Source organism: Nansenia antarctica (assembly GCF_963989245.1).
Source record: "Nansenia antarctica genome assembly, chromosome: 17".
Lineage (NCBI taxonomy): Eukaryota > Metazoa > Chordata > Actinopteri > Argentiniformes > Microstomatidae > Nansenia > Nansenia antarctica.
In genome coordinates this window covers 14,515,729-14,536,146 of record NC_137687.1, presented here as the reverse complement: position 1 = coordinate 14,536,146, position 20,418 = coordinate 14,515,729, and the positions used below count along the sequence as shown (strand labels likewise).

The 20,418-nt window shown below is 46.4% G+C and overlaps 1 protein-coding gene across 1 annotated transcript; it reads right to left on the bottom strand.

Moving 5' to 3' along the window:
- Positions 1–3,558: 3,558 nt before the first annotated feature.
- Positions 3,559–7,298, bottom strand: foxh1 (forkhead box H1; the record flags this gene model as incomplete). The annotated part of the gene is made up of 3 exons (XM_080547312.1): positions 3,559–4,482; positions 4,756–4,860; positions 6,756–7,298. 3 exons carry the CDS (start codon positions 7,296–7,298, stop codon positions 3,559–3,561), a joined length of 1,572 nt encoding a protein of 523 aa, XP_080403438.1.
- Between the last annotated feature and the right edge of the window lie 13,120 nt (positions 7,299–20,418).

Here is a 20,418-nt window from a genome sequence, read left to right as displayed (position 1 = left end):
TGTGTGTGAGTACTTCAGGGCACAGGAGAGTGTGGGTGTGTTTGAGTACCTCAGGGCACAGGAGTGTGTGGGTGTGTTTGAGTAACTCAGGGCACAGGAGAGTGTGTGAGTGTGTGTGAGTACCCTGGGCACAGGAGAGTGTGTGAGTGTGTGTGTGAGTACCCAGGGCACAGGAGAGTGTGTGAGTGTGTGTGAGTACCCTGGGCACAGGAGTGTGTGAGTGTGTGTGAGTACCACAGGGCACAGGAGAGTGTGTGAGTGTGTGTGAGTACCCTGGGCACAGGAGAGTGTGTGAGTGTGTGTGAGTACCACAGGGCACAGGAGAGTGTGTGTGAGTGTGTGTGAGTACCCTGGGCACAGGAGAGTGTGTGAGTGTGTGTGAGTACCGCAGGGCACAGGAGAGTGTGTGAGTGTGTGTGAGTACCGCAGGGCACAGGAGTGTGTGTGTGTGAGTACTTCAGGGCACAGGAGAGTGTGTGAGAGTACCACAGGGCACAGGAGTGTGTGTGTGAGTGTGTGTGAGTACCCAGGGCACAGGAGAGTGTGTGAGTGTGTGTGAGTACCCAGGGCTCAGGAGAGTGTGTGAGAGTGTGTGAGTGTGTGTGAGTACCGCAGGGCACAGGAGAGTGTGTGAGTACCCAGGGCACAGGAGAGTGTGTGAGTGTGTGTGAGTACCGCAGGGCACAGGAGAGTGTGTGAGAGTGTGTGAGTGTGTGTGAGTACCGCAGGGCACAGGAGAGTGTGTGAGTGTGTGTGAGTACTCAGGCTCAGGAGAGTGTGTGAGAGTGTGTGAGAGTGTGTGAGTGTGTGTGAGTACCGCAGGGCACAGGAGAGTGTGTGAGTGTGTGTGAGTACCGCAGGGCACAGGAGAGTGTGTGAGTGTGTGTGAGTACCGCAGGGCACAGGAGAGTGTGTGAGTGTGTGTGAGTACCACAGGGCACAGGAGAGTGTGTGAGTGCGGGCGGAGATCTCAGAAGTCTCTCCTCTGCCCAAATAAAGCAGAACTGCTCCACTGTAACCCTAACCCATCCACTGTCAGGGAAACATTTGTAGACAAGAAACAAATACATATCTACAATAGTGCTAGATATCCAAACTTGAAACAGTGAATATTACTCACTCCAGTTATACCTCATACACATTTTAATCAAGCCAGTTTTATATAATTGGCTTGTCTATCTTCAATTATAAGCTGAGGTGTAACAGACTTAGAAGTTAGAGATCTATACAGTACAATAAACTTCATTTGATTTGTTCTGTGATGTTTGTGGCGATGTCAACCACTCCGTTACTCATGTACAACTATAGTTTTGTGTTTCTGCTGTTTTTTAAATGCTATTACAGTTGAGATTTATAAAAGCTACCAGTGAGTGTTTGCAGTTTGTCAACAATACTAAATACTATGCTACTAAACACTATGCTGTGTTACGTGTGTTATGGTGTTACACATTGTGACTGTGTACATTTTTAATATCTGTGTTATGAATTGTATAAGGGACCAAAATAAACATTCTCAATCAATGCTACTAAATACTATGCTACTAAACACTATGCATAATAGTTTTCATGTATTGCACTGCCACCCTGTGGTCAGAGCACCACACTACATACAACATACCAACATACCAGTACCTCGGTGATATCTGCTGAGTCAGGACCTATCCAAGAGCTGTGGGAATTACAATAATCCAGTTCAATGCACACGGTTCCCCTTAACACAACACCAACCCGGTACGGTCTCTAGGTTTACAGTTTCTTCCATTCTAAATCACTTCAAGCTTTTGCAATAAAGGCAAACCAGCCCCCAAAATGAATTCCAGGGAGTCAGAGGGTGTGAGGGAGAGATAAGGACATCAGCAGGAGGGTTGGGGTGTGTGTGTGTGTGTGTGTGTGTGTGTGGGGGGGGGGGGGCTGGTTCCTCCAGGGGGAGGGGTGCCGTGTAAGTGGTAAGGGTGATGGGGGAAGGAGCAGAGGGAGTGCAGGCATGCATGTGTGGCTGATTGGGAGATAGTGGACATGGTTGTTACAGCAGCAGGGGGTGATGTCGACCCGGTGCCAGGGTTCTGTAGTGGTGAAGGACTGGATGAAAGGCAGAATAGCTACATTTATGAATCACATTTATGAATCACAATTCCAGTGGTAAAAATGACTAAACGGTGACGTCTTGAGGTTTGAGTCCCTCCTCTTTTCATCACCTGACCGCTCCAGCCTTTTGTATTAACTGACAGTGGGCTTGAGGTTTTCCACGGGGAGACGAGGGGTTTGTTACTGACCTGGTAAGGATGTACTGCGGGATGTACTGCGCAACCACTTAGAATTAAACTTTTCGCAAATAGTTTCAGTAATTAATTATTTAACAAAACCAGACTTATTTATAGTGACGGTACAGAATCATTTTGTAGAATTTCTGCCTATAGTCATGAAGAGGCTCAAGAGCTGAACCGGTCCTTGTCATGCGTGTGTGGCCTGTGCTGAGACTAAAGCCACTGGCACACCAAAGGGCTCCAACGTGACAGAAAGTTAAAACTTTGTGTTCTCACACGAGGAAAGACAATTAATAATTCACTTTGAACCATTAACTTTAAGTTAAAGGACAACAAAAATCCAGTCGGACAAAAAAAAACACATTTTGGCTGTGCCATCTGGATAAACAGTAAAACCCACTTAGAAGCATTGATACACTGAGCTCTAAAGCCAAGAGACCCCTAAGAACACACACTGAAAACAAACAGCTCATTCTTGACTTAGGTGAAGCTCAGATGTTCTTCTGTTGCTGTTTCCCTACTTGTAAGATGGAAGAGTTGGGGTTACATGGAAGGTTTTCTGCACATTAATACCTTGTCAAAACCAACAGATCACGATCGAGAAGAAAAGACATGTTTATTTCATACCTGTGAGGCGCTGTAACAAACCTCTTTCAATACTTATATTTCCCTGTAACCTGGCTTCATGTGCAGTTTTATAATTCATCGTAAAAATACTGTACAAGCTTTTCAAAAGACAACCATAAAAACAAGACGGGAGAAAGTGACATTCTCTGAAAAAAACATTCAATAGTCGAGGTAGGCAACATTCAAAAAGATATCTCAAAGAAAAGTTCATAGAATCATACTGACAATAAAATAGTGCAAACAACACTGTCAGTGCAAAGTCCCTGTATAGACCGATCTGACTAGAGGTAGATAGTTGTATAGACTGATCTGATTAGAGGTAGATAGTTGTATAGACTGATCTGACCAGAGGTAGATAGTTGTATAGACTAATCTGACTAGAGGTAGATACCGGTAGTTGTATTGACTGATCTGAGGTAGATAGTTGTATAGACTGATCTGTGCTGCATGGCGACAGACTAGAGGTAGTTGTGTTTCTGGTTGATCTGCATTAGTTCTCCTATATTTCCTGTAAACATTTAATACCATGGCCTGTCAATTACAAATGACAGGAATTAGGGTATTGTCTTTTTAAATCTCTCGTTCACAGCAACTATGTTTAATAGGTAAATATCTCTGCATTACATTACTAATATATTTGGTGCTGGTTTGAGCCAGCGTATCAGAGTCAATACTGAGGGTACCTGCTGAGAGGCGGGCCGCCCTGCAAGCTGTACTGCCCAGGCGGCTGGTGTGACGCCTGGCTGGCCGGACAGAGGACGTCAAACACACTCTTATTCGGAGGCACTGATTGGAGCATACTGTCCAGGTCCATTATAAGGGGCGGGGCCTGGAGTGAAACAAGCGGCCAGTAGGCGTGGCCTACGAAGTGGCTGGGCGCGCCGGGGGCGCCTGCGTAGCCGTAGAGCGGCAGCCCCCCCAGGGGCACCAGGGGGCCGCCGTTGAAGCGCATGCTGGGCGGGGCCACGGCGTTGGGCGGGGTGTACTTGGCATATGAGGTTGGTAGCTCCCAGGGGGGGGCGGAGCCTCTCCTGGCAGACTTGTGTGGGGGGGGGCGGCAGTCCTCGTAGCCGTCCGAGCCCGCCTCCCCCTCGGGGAGGCACCTCCTGCCCTTCGCCCCCCGCCAGTCCTCGTCAGAGGAGGAGGAGGCGGGGCTGGCTGAGCTGGCTGACGCGCTGCGGGCAGACGAAGAGTAGCGGTGGCGTGGCGGGGGGGAGGGGCGGGCGTGCTCCGCCCCCCAGCTGTCCCTGCCCCTGTCCAGGCCCCCCCCCGTGCTGCTGGGCCTCAGGCTGTGGAGGAGGGAGTCGATGGCAAAGGACGAATCCAGCTTAGGGCGGAACAGATCCTCTTGCGGGGGTGAAGGGTGTCTGGTAGGCATGGGGGAGAGAGCGGTGACGGAGATGGGGGGCGCCGTATCTGGCTTGGGGGGGTGGCCATGCATGATGTACGGGGCCAGGTCCTGGGCGAAGATGGTCTCGTCCTGGCGGGACACGGCTGTGTTCTGTCTCTTCAGCAGCTCCAGGGGGACGCGGCTCACCTCCACGGCCCAGAAATTCCCCTTCCCCTGGGGCTTCCCCGGGTCCTTCAGCACCTACAGGACCGGGAGGGACAGCAGAGAGATCAACACCCTGCAGACCTGTCAGACAGGACTGGCCCGGTTTCACACACTTAGAAAGGATTAGCTGTTCCATCTTAAGCAGTGACTGTGATTTCAATGAACAAAATGGTTTGACCCCCTAAAGTCAAAGTGTCCGTCAGTGTTTTGTGTGACCGTGACGTACACATCCAAACGCTGCTGTTGAGACTAATAACAAACCGTAACACAGAGGAAGAAAGGCCTGTGCACACACACGCACACACTCACCTTAACAAAGCAGTCGTAGGAAGACAGGTTGTGTCGTACGGAGTCCCGCCAGCCCTTGTAGTTCCCTTTAAAGAAGGGAAACAGCGCGCTGATCTCCAACAGAATCTGAGGAGAGGGGAGGAGGAAGTTAACCTCCATCAATTTACATTACATAACATTAGGATCACACTGCTGCCACCACACATACGACCATGAGGTGAATTTATACTGGCCGCGTTTTAGGCTACATCGGCCTACATGACTGTCCACTTATGCTGTATTAGGCTACATACAGGCCTACATTACAGCTGTATTAAGCCCAATGCACACGGCGTGCGATTTTGTTGCACGGCAACATTCGATTCTCCATTCACACCACCGAAGTGAGTGGGTGTGAATGGAGAATCGAATGTTGTCCTGCGACAATATCGCATCGCACGTCAATGCACAGGGCGTGCGATATTGTCGCAGGACAACATTCGATTCTCCATTCACACCCACTCACTTCGGTGGTGTGAATGGAGAATCGAATGTTGCCGTGCGACAAAATCGCACGCTGTGTGCATTGGGCTATAGGCTACATACAGGCCTACATTACAGCTGTAATAGACTACACAGGCCTACATTACAGCTGTATTGGGCTACATACAGGCCTACATTACAGCTGTATTAGATTACATACAGGCCTACATTACAGCTGTATTAAACTACATACAGGCCTACATTACAGCTGCATTAAGCTACATACAGGTCTACATTACAGCTGTATTAAGCTACATACAGGCCTACATTACAGCAGCATTAGGTTACATACAGGCCTACATTACAGCTGCATTAGGTTACATACAGGCCTACATTACAGCTCTATTAGGTTACATACAGGCCTACATTACAGCTGTATTGGGCTACATACAGGCCTACATTACAGCTGTATTAGGGTACATACAGGCCTACATTACAGCTGTATTAGAATGGAATGGAATGGTCTTTATTTGTCATTAATACAGTACAGGTACCATACAACGAAATTTAGGAGGGGGGGCTCCCCTGGTGCTTGGAAAAAAGACTAAAAACAAGAGGGCCACGGGTAAAATAAAAAAGGGAAAAGAGCTGGTTTACATAAATAACGGCTATGTACACTATCTACTATACTACTATACTATACAATAAAACACTGTGCTGTACTCTATGCTATGCTATAAATATCCTAACTTTTCCTGTATCTGAACCTTATGTACACAAGGGTTGTCATATTGCACATAGTAGGCTACACAGGCCTACATTACAGTCAAGTCTGTCATTTCAATTATTATTAATTATTAATATAATTAATAGGCCATCATGCATGAGCAGACTTAATTTCACATTTAGATGATTTTCCATTTGGCTTTTAAGTAATTGTGGCTGAGAACTGATGTTAAGACAGCAACCATGTTATCAACCCAACCCTCCAGGTGATACAAGTCAAGAGTCTGGCTTCACTGGATGGTATCCTTATCAAAACAACCCAAGAAAGGCATGGCAGTCACTGAAGTGTCACACAGAGAGGAGACTGTTTCATGTCAAATGATTGTAGGCTATGGACAGCAATCGGATGGTCTAGCCCTCAAAACAATATAATGGCAACTTAAAAGTAGTCTGTTGATGCAGTTAAGTTGTCATTACGCCTGTTATGTTTCTTATGTTTAGGCTGCCATGCGTAAAACATGACCATGAGATAAAAGACAATCGAAATGTCTTCAATCCAAAGTCTTACATGCTCATCGACACAAGGGTACATAAGCTCAATGCATAGCATAGAGTACAGCACAGTGTTTTACTTGTATAGTATAGTAGTATAGTATAGTGGATAGTGGATATAGCCTTTATTTATGTAAACCAGCTCTTTTCCCTTCTTGTTTTTAGTTTTTTTTTTTTTTTTCCTAGCACCAGGGGAGCCCCCCCTCCCAAATTTCGTTGTATGGTACCTGTACTGTATTAATGACAATAAAGACCATTCATTCATTCATTCATTCAATTACCTCGGATAGAGTCAGCTTCTTCGCTGGTGAGTTCTGGATGACCATGGCGATCATTGCTAGGTACGAGTACGGTGGTTTGGGGTAGCGCTGATAGTTCTTTTTCCTGCCCCCGTTGGCATGTTTGTCGTGGTCCCAGGAGGAGTCCCGGGGGGCGGCAGAAGATTCCTCCTTTACCGGCGCGTCTTTGTTGGGACGGGCCGGCGGGTTGGATGACCCGGGTGGTCCGTGGTGGTCTCGCTGCATCGCTGTAAGATCCGTGGGCGCCGGCGCCCTGGTGAACTGGGCCGGGGGGGCAGCAGACCTTTCCTGCCGTGGTGGCTGTTGGAGTTGGACTGGCACCTGGGTTGAATATGAATAGTAAGGCCAGCGTTGGGCTGGAGAGCTCCGCGTAATGTTGCTCTGGGGATGGCTCTGGGTGTGGTAGACTTTGCCGGCTAAGTCAAGTTGATGGTCGTGGTGGGTTCCCAGGCCGGGAGAGTACAGGTAGGAGAGGGGGGCGGGCGGTGCCAACAACAGGCTCTGTCCCCCCCAGTGCTTTGTCATGTTGATCACCCAGGGGGGGCAGATCGGCCCAGATCGGACAGGGGGGCGGAGAGGGGGAGGGAGGGGGGCAGATCGGCCCGCACGGTGGGACAGGGGGACGGAGAGGGGGGAGGGAGGGAGGGGGGGAGTCGGTCCTTAACCTCTGGCAGACTGCTGGCTCCAGGCCGACTATTTGAAGAGCAAACAATTAACAGTCTCATGTAAATCCCGCTGCGTAATCGAGGCGAGAATGGAGCGCTATCTGCGGGCAGAATGACTGATCGCCCCGGGGGGGGGGGTTGGGGAGGGTCCTCTGTGTGTGAGAAAGACAGTAAATCTGTAAATAACCCCTCTCTGACACATATCCACACTTTCGGTACACCGCCTGGCTTTGGAAACGGTGGGTGCTCCATAAACTTTACGCATCTGCTGCGCATAAGAGTGCATGGGTGGGTTCCTTAAATGGACACACGTGTATCCAACCGTTTTCTATAGGCTATGTGTTATCACGAAAATCATTTGTGAGGCTTGCTTGAGTCATTTGCACTTATTTGCATTTACACCCACACAACTGCATTGTTGGAACTTGCTTACAGTAAGTACAGGTCGTTTTGTGATTTTCCAATGGCACTGTGGAATCGTCGCCAACGTCACAAGGGGGGGGGGGAGATAATCGCAGAGGAAAGTAAAAATGTTACGGTGGGGGAGGGAGGGGAATTAACAAAATGAGAGGGGGGGAAATAAACCGAGAGGGATTTTGGGTGAGGCTTTCATTCATTCAATCAACAACTTATGGATAGCAATATACAAACAGCTAATAAACAAACGTAAGAAGATTAACACTTTTGGGCCAAATGCATATGTCACTTTCAGACAGTGGATATTGAGATGGGCCTAATATCAATTAAATATAGGTACCCCTATATAGTTCTGATTATCAATTGTTGCTGTTGTTGATAAAGCCAAATAGTACATTGGGTGGGGTCAACTATAGCCTGATAGTTATTGCCTTGCATATTTTATTTTATTTTAAAAGACGTAATAAAAGTGTATGGACGTGCACATAAAAAACGGAATTACTCAAAGAGGCTAACCTCAAATTCTAAACAGAACTGCTGAACACATTAATAGTGCTAAAAAAAACATGTCCCTCATGGTGCGCAACAGTTGGGGGGTGTTTGGGCACCTTATGGTGTGTCCAGCATGATAGAAGAGTTTCGGGAACGCTTGTCGCTTTTGTTCAAGTTAATGTAGTGCTAATGCCCCAGCTCTTAGCCTTCCTCTCAGCAAGACAGTGAAAACAAGTTGGATTAGAAGGGTTTTCATCGGCAATCTGACGACGTGGTTTTACTATTTAGCATGTGAGGCAGATACAATGGACGATTCAACACCATCCAGGATATTTATTGGCTGACAAGTGGTGGGGACATTCACACCTTGTAAAGACCGGCCACCGATTTGTGCATCTGGCACAGTAATTATGAAGACGAATAGATGAACAATGTTGTGAAATTATGAAGGCTGCGAAATTCTGTAAATGTAAATTACAAGTAGGTCTATAACTCTTATAGGCTTCAATTAAGTTACAATGCAGCTCTGCCCTGTTAATTGGCAATTTGAGGGGCTAATTTAGTCTAAATTGGCACTGTCGTAGGCTAGTAGAAGAGGGAATTACACTGGTAGCCTACATATTTATTTTATTATTCCAATAAATGAATTAATTAAATAAATTAGGTCTTCATGTAAAAGCAGTAACAAAAAAAACTTAAAACTTGCAGTTTTTCCCGTTTCATGTGTGTTCGATCTTACCGTACAGAAATGTTGTTGGCAGTCAAATGTTTAAAAAATAAACAGGAGAAGACATGGGAAAAGTATGTTTTGAACCATAGGTTTCTGACAAACCCAGGTGACCCTGGCGCACCCTGTCCCTCCTCACCTGGCCTGTGGCCCACGGTTTGATTGCGCCGATGTGATCTAACTTCTGATTGGCCGGAATTAATTAAACCCTTTCTCTTCTAACTTCTGATTGGCTGGAATTAATTAAACCCTTTCCCTTCTATGAGTCATGTTTTAAAGCTAAACGCTACTCTATTCACTTCATGGTATTAAAATATAGAATTAGGTCAACTGTAACGGCCCATATAAAATAAGCCACTCTTAGTAATCCGAGCTATTTGGCTTAAAAAAGCAAGACAAATAATACTACTTATTTATTTACTTATTAGAAATATGTTCGGGCATGTATAGTTTTAGGTTAATATTTGTATTGAGTTTCACAGAGACATGTACACAACAGGACATAACAACAACTAGTATCCGTGGGGGAGGTTATTGTCCCATTAATAGTAGAAAACTAGTTTTGCACTTTGTTATGCAGTACATTGTCCATAAACAATAACAGAAAATGTTCTTTCTCTCTTTAAAAAAAAAAAAAAAAAAACTAACAAACAAAAAACAAACAAAAACTAAACAAAACAAAAAAACAGGGGGGGAGGAGGCCATGTCACATATCAGAAATAAACAGAAAAGAAAATGACACAACACGGGCATGTATAGTTGACTAGAAACATGTCCAGGCCTTAATGACCCTTAAATGTCCATGATAATGTCCAGGAAAACTGTCATAGTCATCTCATAACTGTGAGACAGAGGTACTCCTGATAGCCTATTTGGTCAAAATGGTTTGTGCAAATTAAGTGACACTTCTTAACATGGTAGGAAAAAGTGAATACAAGCTGCAATTACCTTTGGCTGCTGGCTGCTGCAGAGACAATAGGTTTTGGTGGGGTAGTGAGTCAGGGGTGCCACATGAATAGAGGTGCCATACAGGATTGGGGTGGACCGCTGGATTATTTCTGGTTAAATCTCTCTAAGCTTCCCTGAGATACTACCCGAAACTGAGAGGGTCAATGTAGCGCTGCTGAGAGAGCGGGGTGTCTTTCTTTGTCCCCCCCTAAAGAGGCTTTAGAATGGAGAACACATTCCATGTCTGAATCTGCAGATCCATTAAAGACATCCTCATCCAGGGCGCACAAGGCTCTGCTTTAGAAAAGACAAAGACAAAGACTTTAAGAATGAGACACTGAAATGAAACGAAGGGGAAACACAGCATGGATTATCCAAGAACAACAAACATGCAATCCTTCAAATATCCTAATTAAATAGTTGCCTTGAATAGCTGGACTACAGATAAAAGCAGTAGCCATGGGGTATGTTCTCACCCACCAAACGCTCACAAGTGAACTATAAAACTGTTGTTTAAGTACCAACATGAATATTGATCATAATGGTTATCACCAAACATTTGTGTCTGCTTTTGAACCTCCACAATACAAAAGGAAGACAAATGACAGGTGACTATACTTGAGAACATATCATTTCTAACAGTGGCTGCTGTATTTTTTCACATTTACATTTTTGGCACTTAGCAGACACCTTATTCCAAAGCGACTTACAATCAATACATGTGAATCATCTATCCACCAGTCGTAGCAGGAAGAGTAATCTTTAGGCCAGGGGCCTTTGACAGTCATCGTGTTTTTTCTAATTTTGCATTAATAGACCCTGGAGACACAGTGCAGGGGGGTAGTAGATGTTTCAGGAGGAGCAGTTAAGTTGTAGCCTTATTTCAGTCACCCACACAAGTAAACAAAAGATCTTTGACAGTTGACAATTTATTATTGTATTTTTCTGCAATCCTCTCACAGCTCTAAGAACGACTGTTGGGAGGACTTGCTCCACTTCCTGTATACACCTGTTCCCATTGTTACACCCAACCTGGGTGCAGGTCACTTCCTGTATAATATACACCTGTTCCCATGGTTACACCCAACCTGGGTGCAGGTCACTTCCTGTATAAACCTGTTCCCATGGTTACACCCAACCTGGGTGCAGGTCACTTCCAACAGAACATTTTAATTTCCTCTGGATTGCAATCTCCCTTAAAATGTGTGAATGCCCTGTGCAGTGCTCTGCGTAGGGAATAACTGACAAATTGGAACGGACCCCTAGTTACTTTCTTCAGTGTCTCTGGATTCTCTGCCTTTTTAACCGCCTTTCTCAAACTGTTAACCAAGTTTGTTAACCAAGACTTGTGATCTGCTAAATGATCATCATAGACAGTCAGACACATTCCCTGTCTGTCTGGACTTCCTTCTATGGGACTGAGGGAGCCCTTGGATGCTGGATGTTGGATGACTTATCAGAGGGGATAGAATTCCCCCTTACAATACGCATGTGGCAAGGCATCCAGGCCATCACAGACTACAGCCTCCTCTACCAGCCTCCTCTACCAGCACTGCCTCCCTACCCAACAAGCTCAACCCCTTCTATGCTCACTTAACCCGGGACACCAAGGAGCCGACCATAAGAACTGAACCCCTCAAGATGACCAGCCCCTCACACTCTCCACCACTGATGTGTGCTGGGCACTGGGTAAGGTGAATGTACTGGGTAAGGTGAATGTAACCATTGGGTAAGGTCAATGTAACCACTGGGTAAGGTGAATGTACTGGGTAAGGTCAATGTAACCACTGGGTAAGGTGAATGTACTGGGTAAGGTGAATGTACTGGGTAAGGTGAATGTACTGGGTAAGGTCAATGTACTGGGTAAGGTGAATGTACTGGGTAAGGTCAATGTACTGGGTAAGGTCAATGTAACCACTGGGTAAGGTGAATGTACTGGGTAAGGTGAATGTACTGGGTAAGGTGAATGTACTGGGTAAGGTGAATGTACTGGGTAAGGTCAATGTACTGGGTAAGGTCAATGTACTGGGTGGTCAATGTAACCACTGGGTAAGGTGAATGTACTGGGTAAGGTGAATGTACTGGGTAAGGTGAATGTACTGGGTAAGGTCAATGTACTGGGTAAGGTCAATGTACTGGGTAAGGTCAATGTAACCACTGGGTAAGGTGAATGTACTGGGTAAGGTGAATGTACTGGGTAAGGTGAATGTACTGGGTAAGGTCAATGTACTGGGTAAGGTCAATGTACTGGGTAAGGTCAATGTACTGGGTAAGGTCAATGTACTGGGTAAGGTCAATGTACTGGGTAAGGTCAATGTAACCACTGGGTAAGGTCAATGTAACCACTGGGTAAGGTCAATGCAGCAAGGCTGCTGGCCCTGATGGCCCTACCTGGCCGTGTGTGCTCAGGGTGTGCGCTGGGCTGCTGGCCGAGGTCTTCACTGACATGTTTAACCTGTCACTGCTCAAGTCAGCAACCATGGTGACATTCTGCTGCAGGGGGTCTGAATGACTTTGAGACCATCGAGAGCATTCTGACAAACTGCATCACAGTGTGGTATGGCTGCTCTGTCTCAGACCGGAAAGCAACAGGTGATGAAAAGCGCACAGTGCATCCCTGAATTTCCGAAATCTAGGGTACTTGGGGAAAGCTCATGAATATTTAGGCTTATGAATATTCAGAAGAGAAGCTCTACCTGATTGGCCGGTGACACGTCTAATAGTTGTCCCAATCACAATCTGATGCTAGCATCACATCAAATACATTTTGTAAATATGTCATATTTCTGTAGGTCTGTAGGTAAATCATCCTTGGGAAAATATGTCATAAAAGATAAACATCTTGTTAGAATATGAAGATAAACATCTGGTTAAAACTATGATTCTGTAATAGTTGCATCAAATGTTGTTGCATTTGTTCGGTTTGATGTTTTAGATTAGATTAGATTCAATAAAATAAGAAAGATAGTGACAGGTAACTATGCAATGTACAGTATGTGCAGAGGTTTATTATATTGGTCTCTAATTATACATCTTAAATATAATGTTACACACCTCTACCCCCTATTGCACCTTGTTCTGTACACAACAGCGCCCTCTAGTGGAGAGCTGCGGGACCGCCTCACCGTTGTTAAGGAGCAGCATTCCCCTGAGGGCGTTGGGGACGAGACCGGCTGCTGTCACTCACTACAACACTCCACAGGTAAGACAACAACACAACCTTACATTAATGCCTCAATATGTCCTTCAACTTCAGCGAATAATTTGAATGTGGACATTTTAAGCCACATAAAGAAGCGCTTTCACGGAGGTGAATGGTGACAGGTAGCTGCCTGGCTGGTTGTTGGGCTACAAAGTAGTAACGAACACGCTAGCTTAGTTAGCTAACTACGCATTAACACATTCCTAACATCTAAACAGCCTTCAGGACGGGACATCGGGCATGTTTGACGTCAGCAAACACGTTATAATGTAAGTTATGATTCGCCATATTATAGGCAAGCTTGCAGACAAGTTATAGCCCATACATACCCAGCCATCACCTTGTCTTGAGATGTCTTAATTAACCAAAATAAGACATGTTGTCTGTCAAGATGTCTTAATAAGTCGTCTTAATTAAGACCTAACCTGAAGACATGCACTCATGCACTCACTTAAGACATGGAGCATAAGAGCCATATTTTCTGTGTCTTGAAGACACAGAACATCTTGAGATGTCTTAAGACACTGAATACTAGTAGTATCCTACCATACAGACACAACATGGCTCTGGATGTTATCATACTTACTCACCCTAACCTCTCCTACCAGCTAACATACAGATGGGTTAGGGTTCGCTGAGTCAACAGGTGAGTCTGTCTATGCGCAGCTGGCTCAGTCAACAGGTGGGTCTGTCTCAGCTGGGTCAGTCAGTGGCTTTTAGTTATAAGGGCTGCAGTGCTTATTATGACCAAAACAAAAAGGTGTCTGTTGTTGTATTGATTGTGTGTTGTAATGTAATAGCCTATTATGTTGCCAACCGAAAGGACCAATAGACACAATCTGAATGAGAATACCCTCAGCTCCTACACAAGATGCCATGGTGTATGCAGTCCTTACAGCACAACACACATGTTTAAGATACTTTCACAGAACAAAATGGTTTTCAACTAGTATTTTATTTCATATCAATACATTGCAATGTATTGGAAAAAGGGAACACACACACAACACACAGACAGAGATAACATGCACGTGTGTGTAACCTGTCTAAGGTTCAGGAGTTTACCACTACAGCCTCGGCTGCATTGCGACATGGAACACGCTTTGCAGTGTGAACTATGACCCCTCCCTGATGACATGTAGGCCTAGCGTTTATTGATAAGGTTTAGCGTTTATTGATAAGGTTTGGCTGTGATCGACTTTTACAAGAGTAAAATATGTTTATTGGCCCTTCTTCTGCTCCTTGATTTAACTGCAATGCACAGGGTTTGATCATAGCTGCATGATGTTAGGCAAGAACAAATAGTAGATAGTAGGAAACATTCAGAAACCGCAAAAAAAAGAAGAAATGAATTCTTATTGGACACGTTCAGTAGGAGGCCTACCCTCTCAGTTAGGGTGAGAGTTAGGTTCAGCAGTAGGCCTACCCTCTCAGTCTCACATCACTTCCTCCTGTTTGGTGACTGTCCTGGCTTCCTGGGGTAGTTTGTCTCCTCCCCATCCTTCCTCCTCCCAAATCTGCCTTCATCTCAATCACTATCCCCCCCCCCCCCTTTTTTTCTTCCTTATAACTTCTCTTCGACCTCTCTCTCTCTCTCTCTCTCTCTCTCTCTCTCTCTCTCTCTCTCTCTCTCTCTCTCTCTCTGTCTGTCTTTCTCGCTCTGTCTGTCTCTCTGTCTGTCTCTCTCTCTCTCTCTCTCTCTCTCTCTCTCTCTCTCTCTCTCTCTCTCTCTGTGTGTGTGTGTGTAATCACAGACCTCTCTTTCTCTCTCTCTCTCTCTCTCTCTCTCTCTCTCTCTCTCTCTCTCTCTCTCTCTCTCTCTCTCTGTGTGTGAGTTATTATGGCTAAAGCTCACCCCACACATGACAGGACTTATGAAGCTCACACCTCCTGCACCGGGTGCCTTTCTCTCCCTCTCCGTCCTGGGCTTTGTGTTTTAATTGCTCACTAAAACTTTTCTAAGCTGGGGGAATATGCAACAGTAGAGATTACACTACTGGGCAGTGGTTCAAGTGGCTGGATCATTCCAGAACAGCGCTGCTACATAACAGCGTTGAATCAGATTGTACTCGGCATTGTTATCTTGCATAAACGCAGTGGTCACATTGAGAATCGGCTTCGTCCTCTGAAAGGACACCATGCTGACTTGAGTCCTGACCAGGAATGCTGAATGTATGTGAGTATGCATGCACAAGGCTAGCCTAGCAGCTCAATGTATGTGAGTATGCATGGAGAAGGCTAGCCTAGCAAGTGAATGTATGTGAGTATCAGAAGGCTAGCCTAGCAGCTGAATGTATGCGAGTATTCATGGAGAAGGCTAGCCTAGCAGCTGAATGTATGTGAGTATTCATGGAGAAGGCTCAATGAATGATATGTTCCACTGCACCAACAGCCCTTCCTGCTGAGTCAGTGACTCATTGACAGAGTTGCTCTTGTTAACAGTTCCAAGCGTTCAAGACAAGATGTTCCCAGATGAGTCAAGACTGCTGATGTTGACCAAATAGATCCCAAACCTAACCACGACACTCTGGTCCAGCTTTATGGTTGGCTGGGTTGGGGCTTAGGGGAGATGTGTGAAATGTAACACACCTTGTGGCACCTATTGTTGAACATATTTTCATTGTTTTCTGCTTCTTTGTGACATTTGCAATGTTTTTTGTGATCTGGAAAAAGCCTACATCGTCACGGTAAGTGATCACATTTCTTTCATCTTCTGTTCCCATTCATCATCATTCTATTCATAGCCGTCCTCCACCCAGCCCTCACCCTCCCTCCCTGCCAGGGAGGTTGTCATTATTGAGAGGTGCAGCTTTGTCGGTGGAATGACTCGTGGATCGTGTTAGGCAAAGCTCAGTCCTGAAGTGTCAATTTAAAGGGTGGGGGTTCAGGTGGATGAAGTAGGGTATTTAAAGGGTGGGGGTTCAGGTGGATGAAGTAGGGTATTGCATGGCTAAGGAGTGTGTGTGCTCTGGGTTGGGGCACAGTGCTTGTTATTGTGTTAAACCTAAGTATGAGCCAACGCTAGGCTAAGTATGAGCCAAACGCTAGGCTAAGTATGAGCCAAACGCTAGGCTAAGTATGAGCCAACGCTAGGCTAAGTATGAGCCAATGCTAGTCTGAAGTACTTTCACACAGTCTGCTGGCTGTGGCCTCACTGCTACTTGGTTTGACAAATCTTTGCTCACGACAGACGGTAAGAGGACTTTGTCTTACTCAGAAGCTGTATGATTCTAGGCATACAAGCTCCTCTGCCACACAGAGTGTGTGTGTGTGTGTGTGTGTGTGTGTGTGTGTGTCCAATCGTGACGTTATCTTGGATTATGTAAGGACTAACCCTTGATAAGATGATTGATGACCTTGGAAACTGTTATGAAGATGATCTATTGTGTTAGGTGATGAGATCTATAGATGATCTGTTGTGTTAGGTGATGAGATCTATAGAGATGATCTCTTGTGTTAGAGACCTCGGCCTGATACTTCAAGATCCACTGTGTGGGTTGAGGGTTATCTAACAGTGTTTGTGTAAATTCCCCTTATAGTGTGAGGCATGATGGGTAGGAGGTGATGATTGCCTTAATGGGGAATGCATTTGTGAACTGCAAACTGGAATGCGGTTGGAGAGGTTTGGTGTGGTATGAGACAGTCACACAGAGATTAAACAGATTTTAAAAATTATTTTATTCCGGTTTCTGTTAAACTTTTAAACTGCACCAGATGAATGTTGAACATATCTTGCTTATCGTTTTATTTCCACTCTTGTCTTAATCAGGGCTGCCTCCTGTCTGTGTTTTAACATGCTGTATTGTCTGTTGTTCTTTGTTGGCTGCTGTGGGGTGTAAGCCCAATACAAATTTCCCAGTGATGGGACAATAAAGTGACTCTTGACTTTTGAGGAGGACATGCTGCGACAGGTAGAAGAAGCCCAGGCACATAGCTAGAAACACGGCCAATAGGCCCTGTTAGTCACATGGAGTAGCCTACCTGTTCCAAGAGAGGATGGCAAACACAGTAAACCGGTTTTATGACCACTGATCTGTGATTCGGAGATGGCCAAACAAACATAGACCAAAGATGACCAGACTATAGACCAAACTAATAGGTTATCTCGGCCTACTAGCCTATAACTTCAATATATTGTGGCCAATAGAGATGAAGGCATCATACCTGTTTTCTGGTAGGCTGCTCACAGTAGTAAGCTATGTCCTGATGTGGCCTTCTTCTGCTTTATTGAGCCATGCCATTATCGTTTGTTTCAATCCACTGTGGAGTTCTATCACTTTGTTCCAGCAGTAAAGTTCCTAAAGGGATTGTGAGGATAGCCCCCCCCCCCTCCACTCCCCCTCCAAATCTTTTTGGCCTAAGTCATGTTTCTCCTCTTGCATGTTCACTGTGGAAAAGAGGGCCTAAGAGAGGTGAGCTACCATGCAGGCCTAAGAGAGGTGAGCTACCATGCACCACCAACCTACTGTGCATGTGACATTTATCCTCCAGCTGTTCTGTGTTCTTAAATGACATTAGATGGACTCTGTATAGGGTGAAGAGGACTTGCATCTCCCTCTCTTGTTTAAGGAAGTTCAGTTCTGTTTGGTGGGTGATTACGGTGCGTCATGGGCATGGCCCAGTACATCTATAAATGTATCTGGTGTGGCATTATGTAGTCGTGTGAATACTCTGTGTTGTAAGTTGGTATGCCTGTTTTATGTGTGAGAATAGCCTACCACTTGAGGAGTTGGTGTAGGATGGTAACCTTTCTAACTGAATCTAAGGAAATCCTTACATTGTGGGCACTGACAAAGGAAAGGTCATCCTAAATATAGTCCCAAGCCACGGTGACACAAGTGTCTTTTCATAAAGCAGGCTCATTTAAGACATTGGAACAAAAGCACTGGGAAGAGGTTGTGGTGTCAGATGGTCAAAGCACTGTGTGTCCGCACATGGGCATAGCTAAACGTCTGATGGTGTTCTTGACTTTTTCTCTATTCTGGTTTAGAGTAGAGGAAATGTCTAAATAGTTGCTGTCCCAGTCCCAGTCTCCCACTTAAGTTAGGCCATTGGTGTGGAGCACTCTGTTTCTGCACTGGGCCTACCTGCACTGGGCTCACCCTCCCTATCGCTCTGAGTGGGCCTACCTATACTGGGCTCACCCTCCCTATCGCTCTGAGTGGGCCTACCTGCACTGGGCTCACCCTCCCTATCTCTCTGAGTGGGCCTACCTGCACTGGGCTCACCCTCCCTATCTCTCTGAGTGGGCCTACCTATACTGGGCTCACCCTCCCTATCTCTCTGAGTGGGCCTAACTGTACTGGGCTCACCCTCCCTATCGCTCTGAGTGGGCCTAACTGTACTGGGCTCACCCTCCCTATCTCTCTGAGTGGGCCTAACTGTACTGGGCTCACCCTCCCTATCTCTCTGAGTGGGCCTACCTATACTGGGCTCACCCTCCCTATCGCTCTGAGTGGGCCTACCTGCACTGGGCTCACCCTCCCTATCTCTCTGAGTGGGCCTACCTGTACTGGGCTCACCCTCCCTATCTCTCTGACTGGGCCTACCTGCACTGGGCTCACCCTCCCTATCTCTCTGAGTGCGTCTAGTTGACCTTCCTCTCAGCGCTCACAGGCCTGGGGCTAAATAATGGATGAGGTGCCTGGAGAGAGAGGCTGGTGTGGGAGGTAGCCTACCTGGAGAAGAGGGGAGGGAGAGAGAGGCTGGTGTGGGAGGTAGCCTACCTGGAGAAGAGGGGAGGGAGAGAGAGGCTGGTGTGAGAGGTAGCCTTTCTGGAGAAGAGGGGAGGGAGAGAGAGGCTGGTGTGGGAGGTAGCCTACCTGGAGAAGAGGGGAGGGAGAGAGAGGCTGGTGTGGGAGGTAGCCTACCTGGAGAAGGAGAGGGAGGGAGCGAGGGCTTGGTAACTGAGATGCCGCGGTTAGCGCTAAGCACAAAAACAAGCGTAGCTACACCTTAGCCAACCCCCCACTGTACAACAATCATCCCTCCCCATTCCTGCCTCATACACTAACCACATAGTCTGGTGTGGTCCGCTGCAGTCGAGGAGCTGCGCAGGGTGTGTCAATCATTAATGAAAGCCGTCCCATCTCCGGTTTCCTCAGGGATAGGAGTGGGAGTGGAGGGAGCAGGGAAGGAGAGTCAGGGGTTAAAGATAACAGGATTAGGAGAGCGGGTTGTGTACATTACTGTAACCATGCACTCTCTCTCTCTCCCTCTCTCTCCCTCTCTCTCCCTCTCTCTCTCTCCCTCTCTTTCTCTCTCTCTCCCCCCCTCTCCCTCTCTTTGCCTGTCTGTCTCTTTCTCTCTGCCTATTTGTCTCTTTCTCTCTCTCTCTTACTATCTCTACTCTCTACTATCTGCAGGTGCCAGGGGGAGGAGAATGTTGTGAGTTGTCAGCACAACGGATGTGGAAGAAACCTCAATGCCTGAGTCTTGATCTCCTGACGTCCCTCCATTAGAAGCTGCCTCGGTACAGCCCTCACCTCCACCCAAGGCTGAAAGCCGCCTCAGTATAGCCCTCACCTCCACCCAAGGCTGGGTCTTCTTGAATACTGTCACACCATGGCCCTCCGTAGGAGTACAAGCTCCGTGCACTATTGAACGACTACTTTTGTCCTTATTACATGACAAAATATCAAGTACGGGAGGTGCAACCGTGACCTGGTTCCTCTCGACTGCTGACTTCGTACTCTCTCAACCCACATCCTCACCTCAAGGCTTGCAGAGCCTATGACGTTTACCTCTGAATTCCTCTCACTATGGACTCCCATCTAGGTGTCTCTGCTGGGTCCATCTCCAGGAGAGTCATCATCAGGGGCTGGAGATGCTGCATCTGACTCGGACAGGAGAGAACTAGTGACCTTTTCTTAGTCTCTGAAGAATAGTCCCAGAAGAACACAGAGCTGAGATGGATGTAAGGACTGAGAAACGGGTCAAAGTCATGATTTGGATGGTTCAGTATTGGCAGTGTCTCCTAAGCGAGATGTTCCGTAGAAATTTGAAATAATAAACTGTACGATACCTGGCGGTTTTGTTTTCCACCATTGTTGTTCCGCATTGTCTAGGCCGTATATGAGCAAAGACCCATGGATGATGAGACGTTTCTGCTCTGCTTCTCATCCAAACATTATCTGCTTGGACCTTTTGGCCATGGATGTGTCCACCACTCTACTACCCGAGTCTGTTTGACAC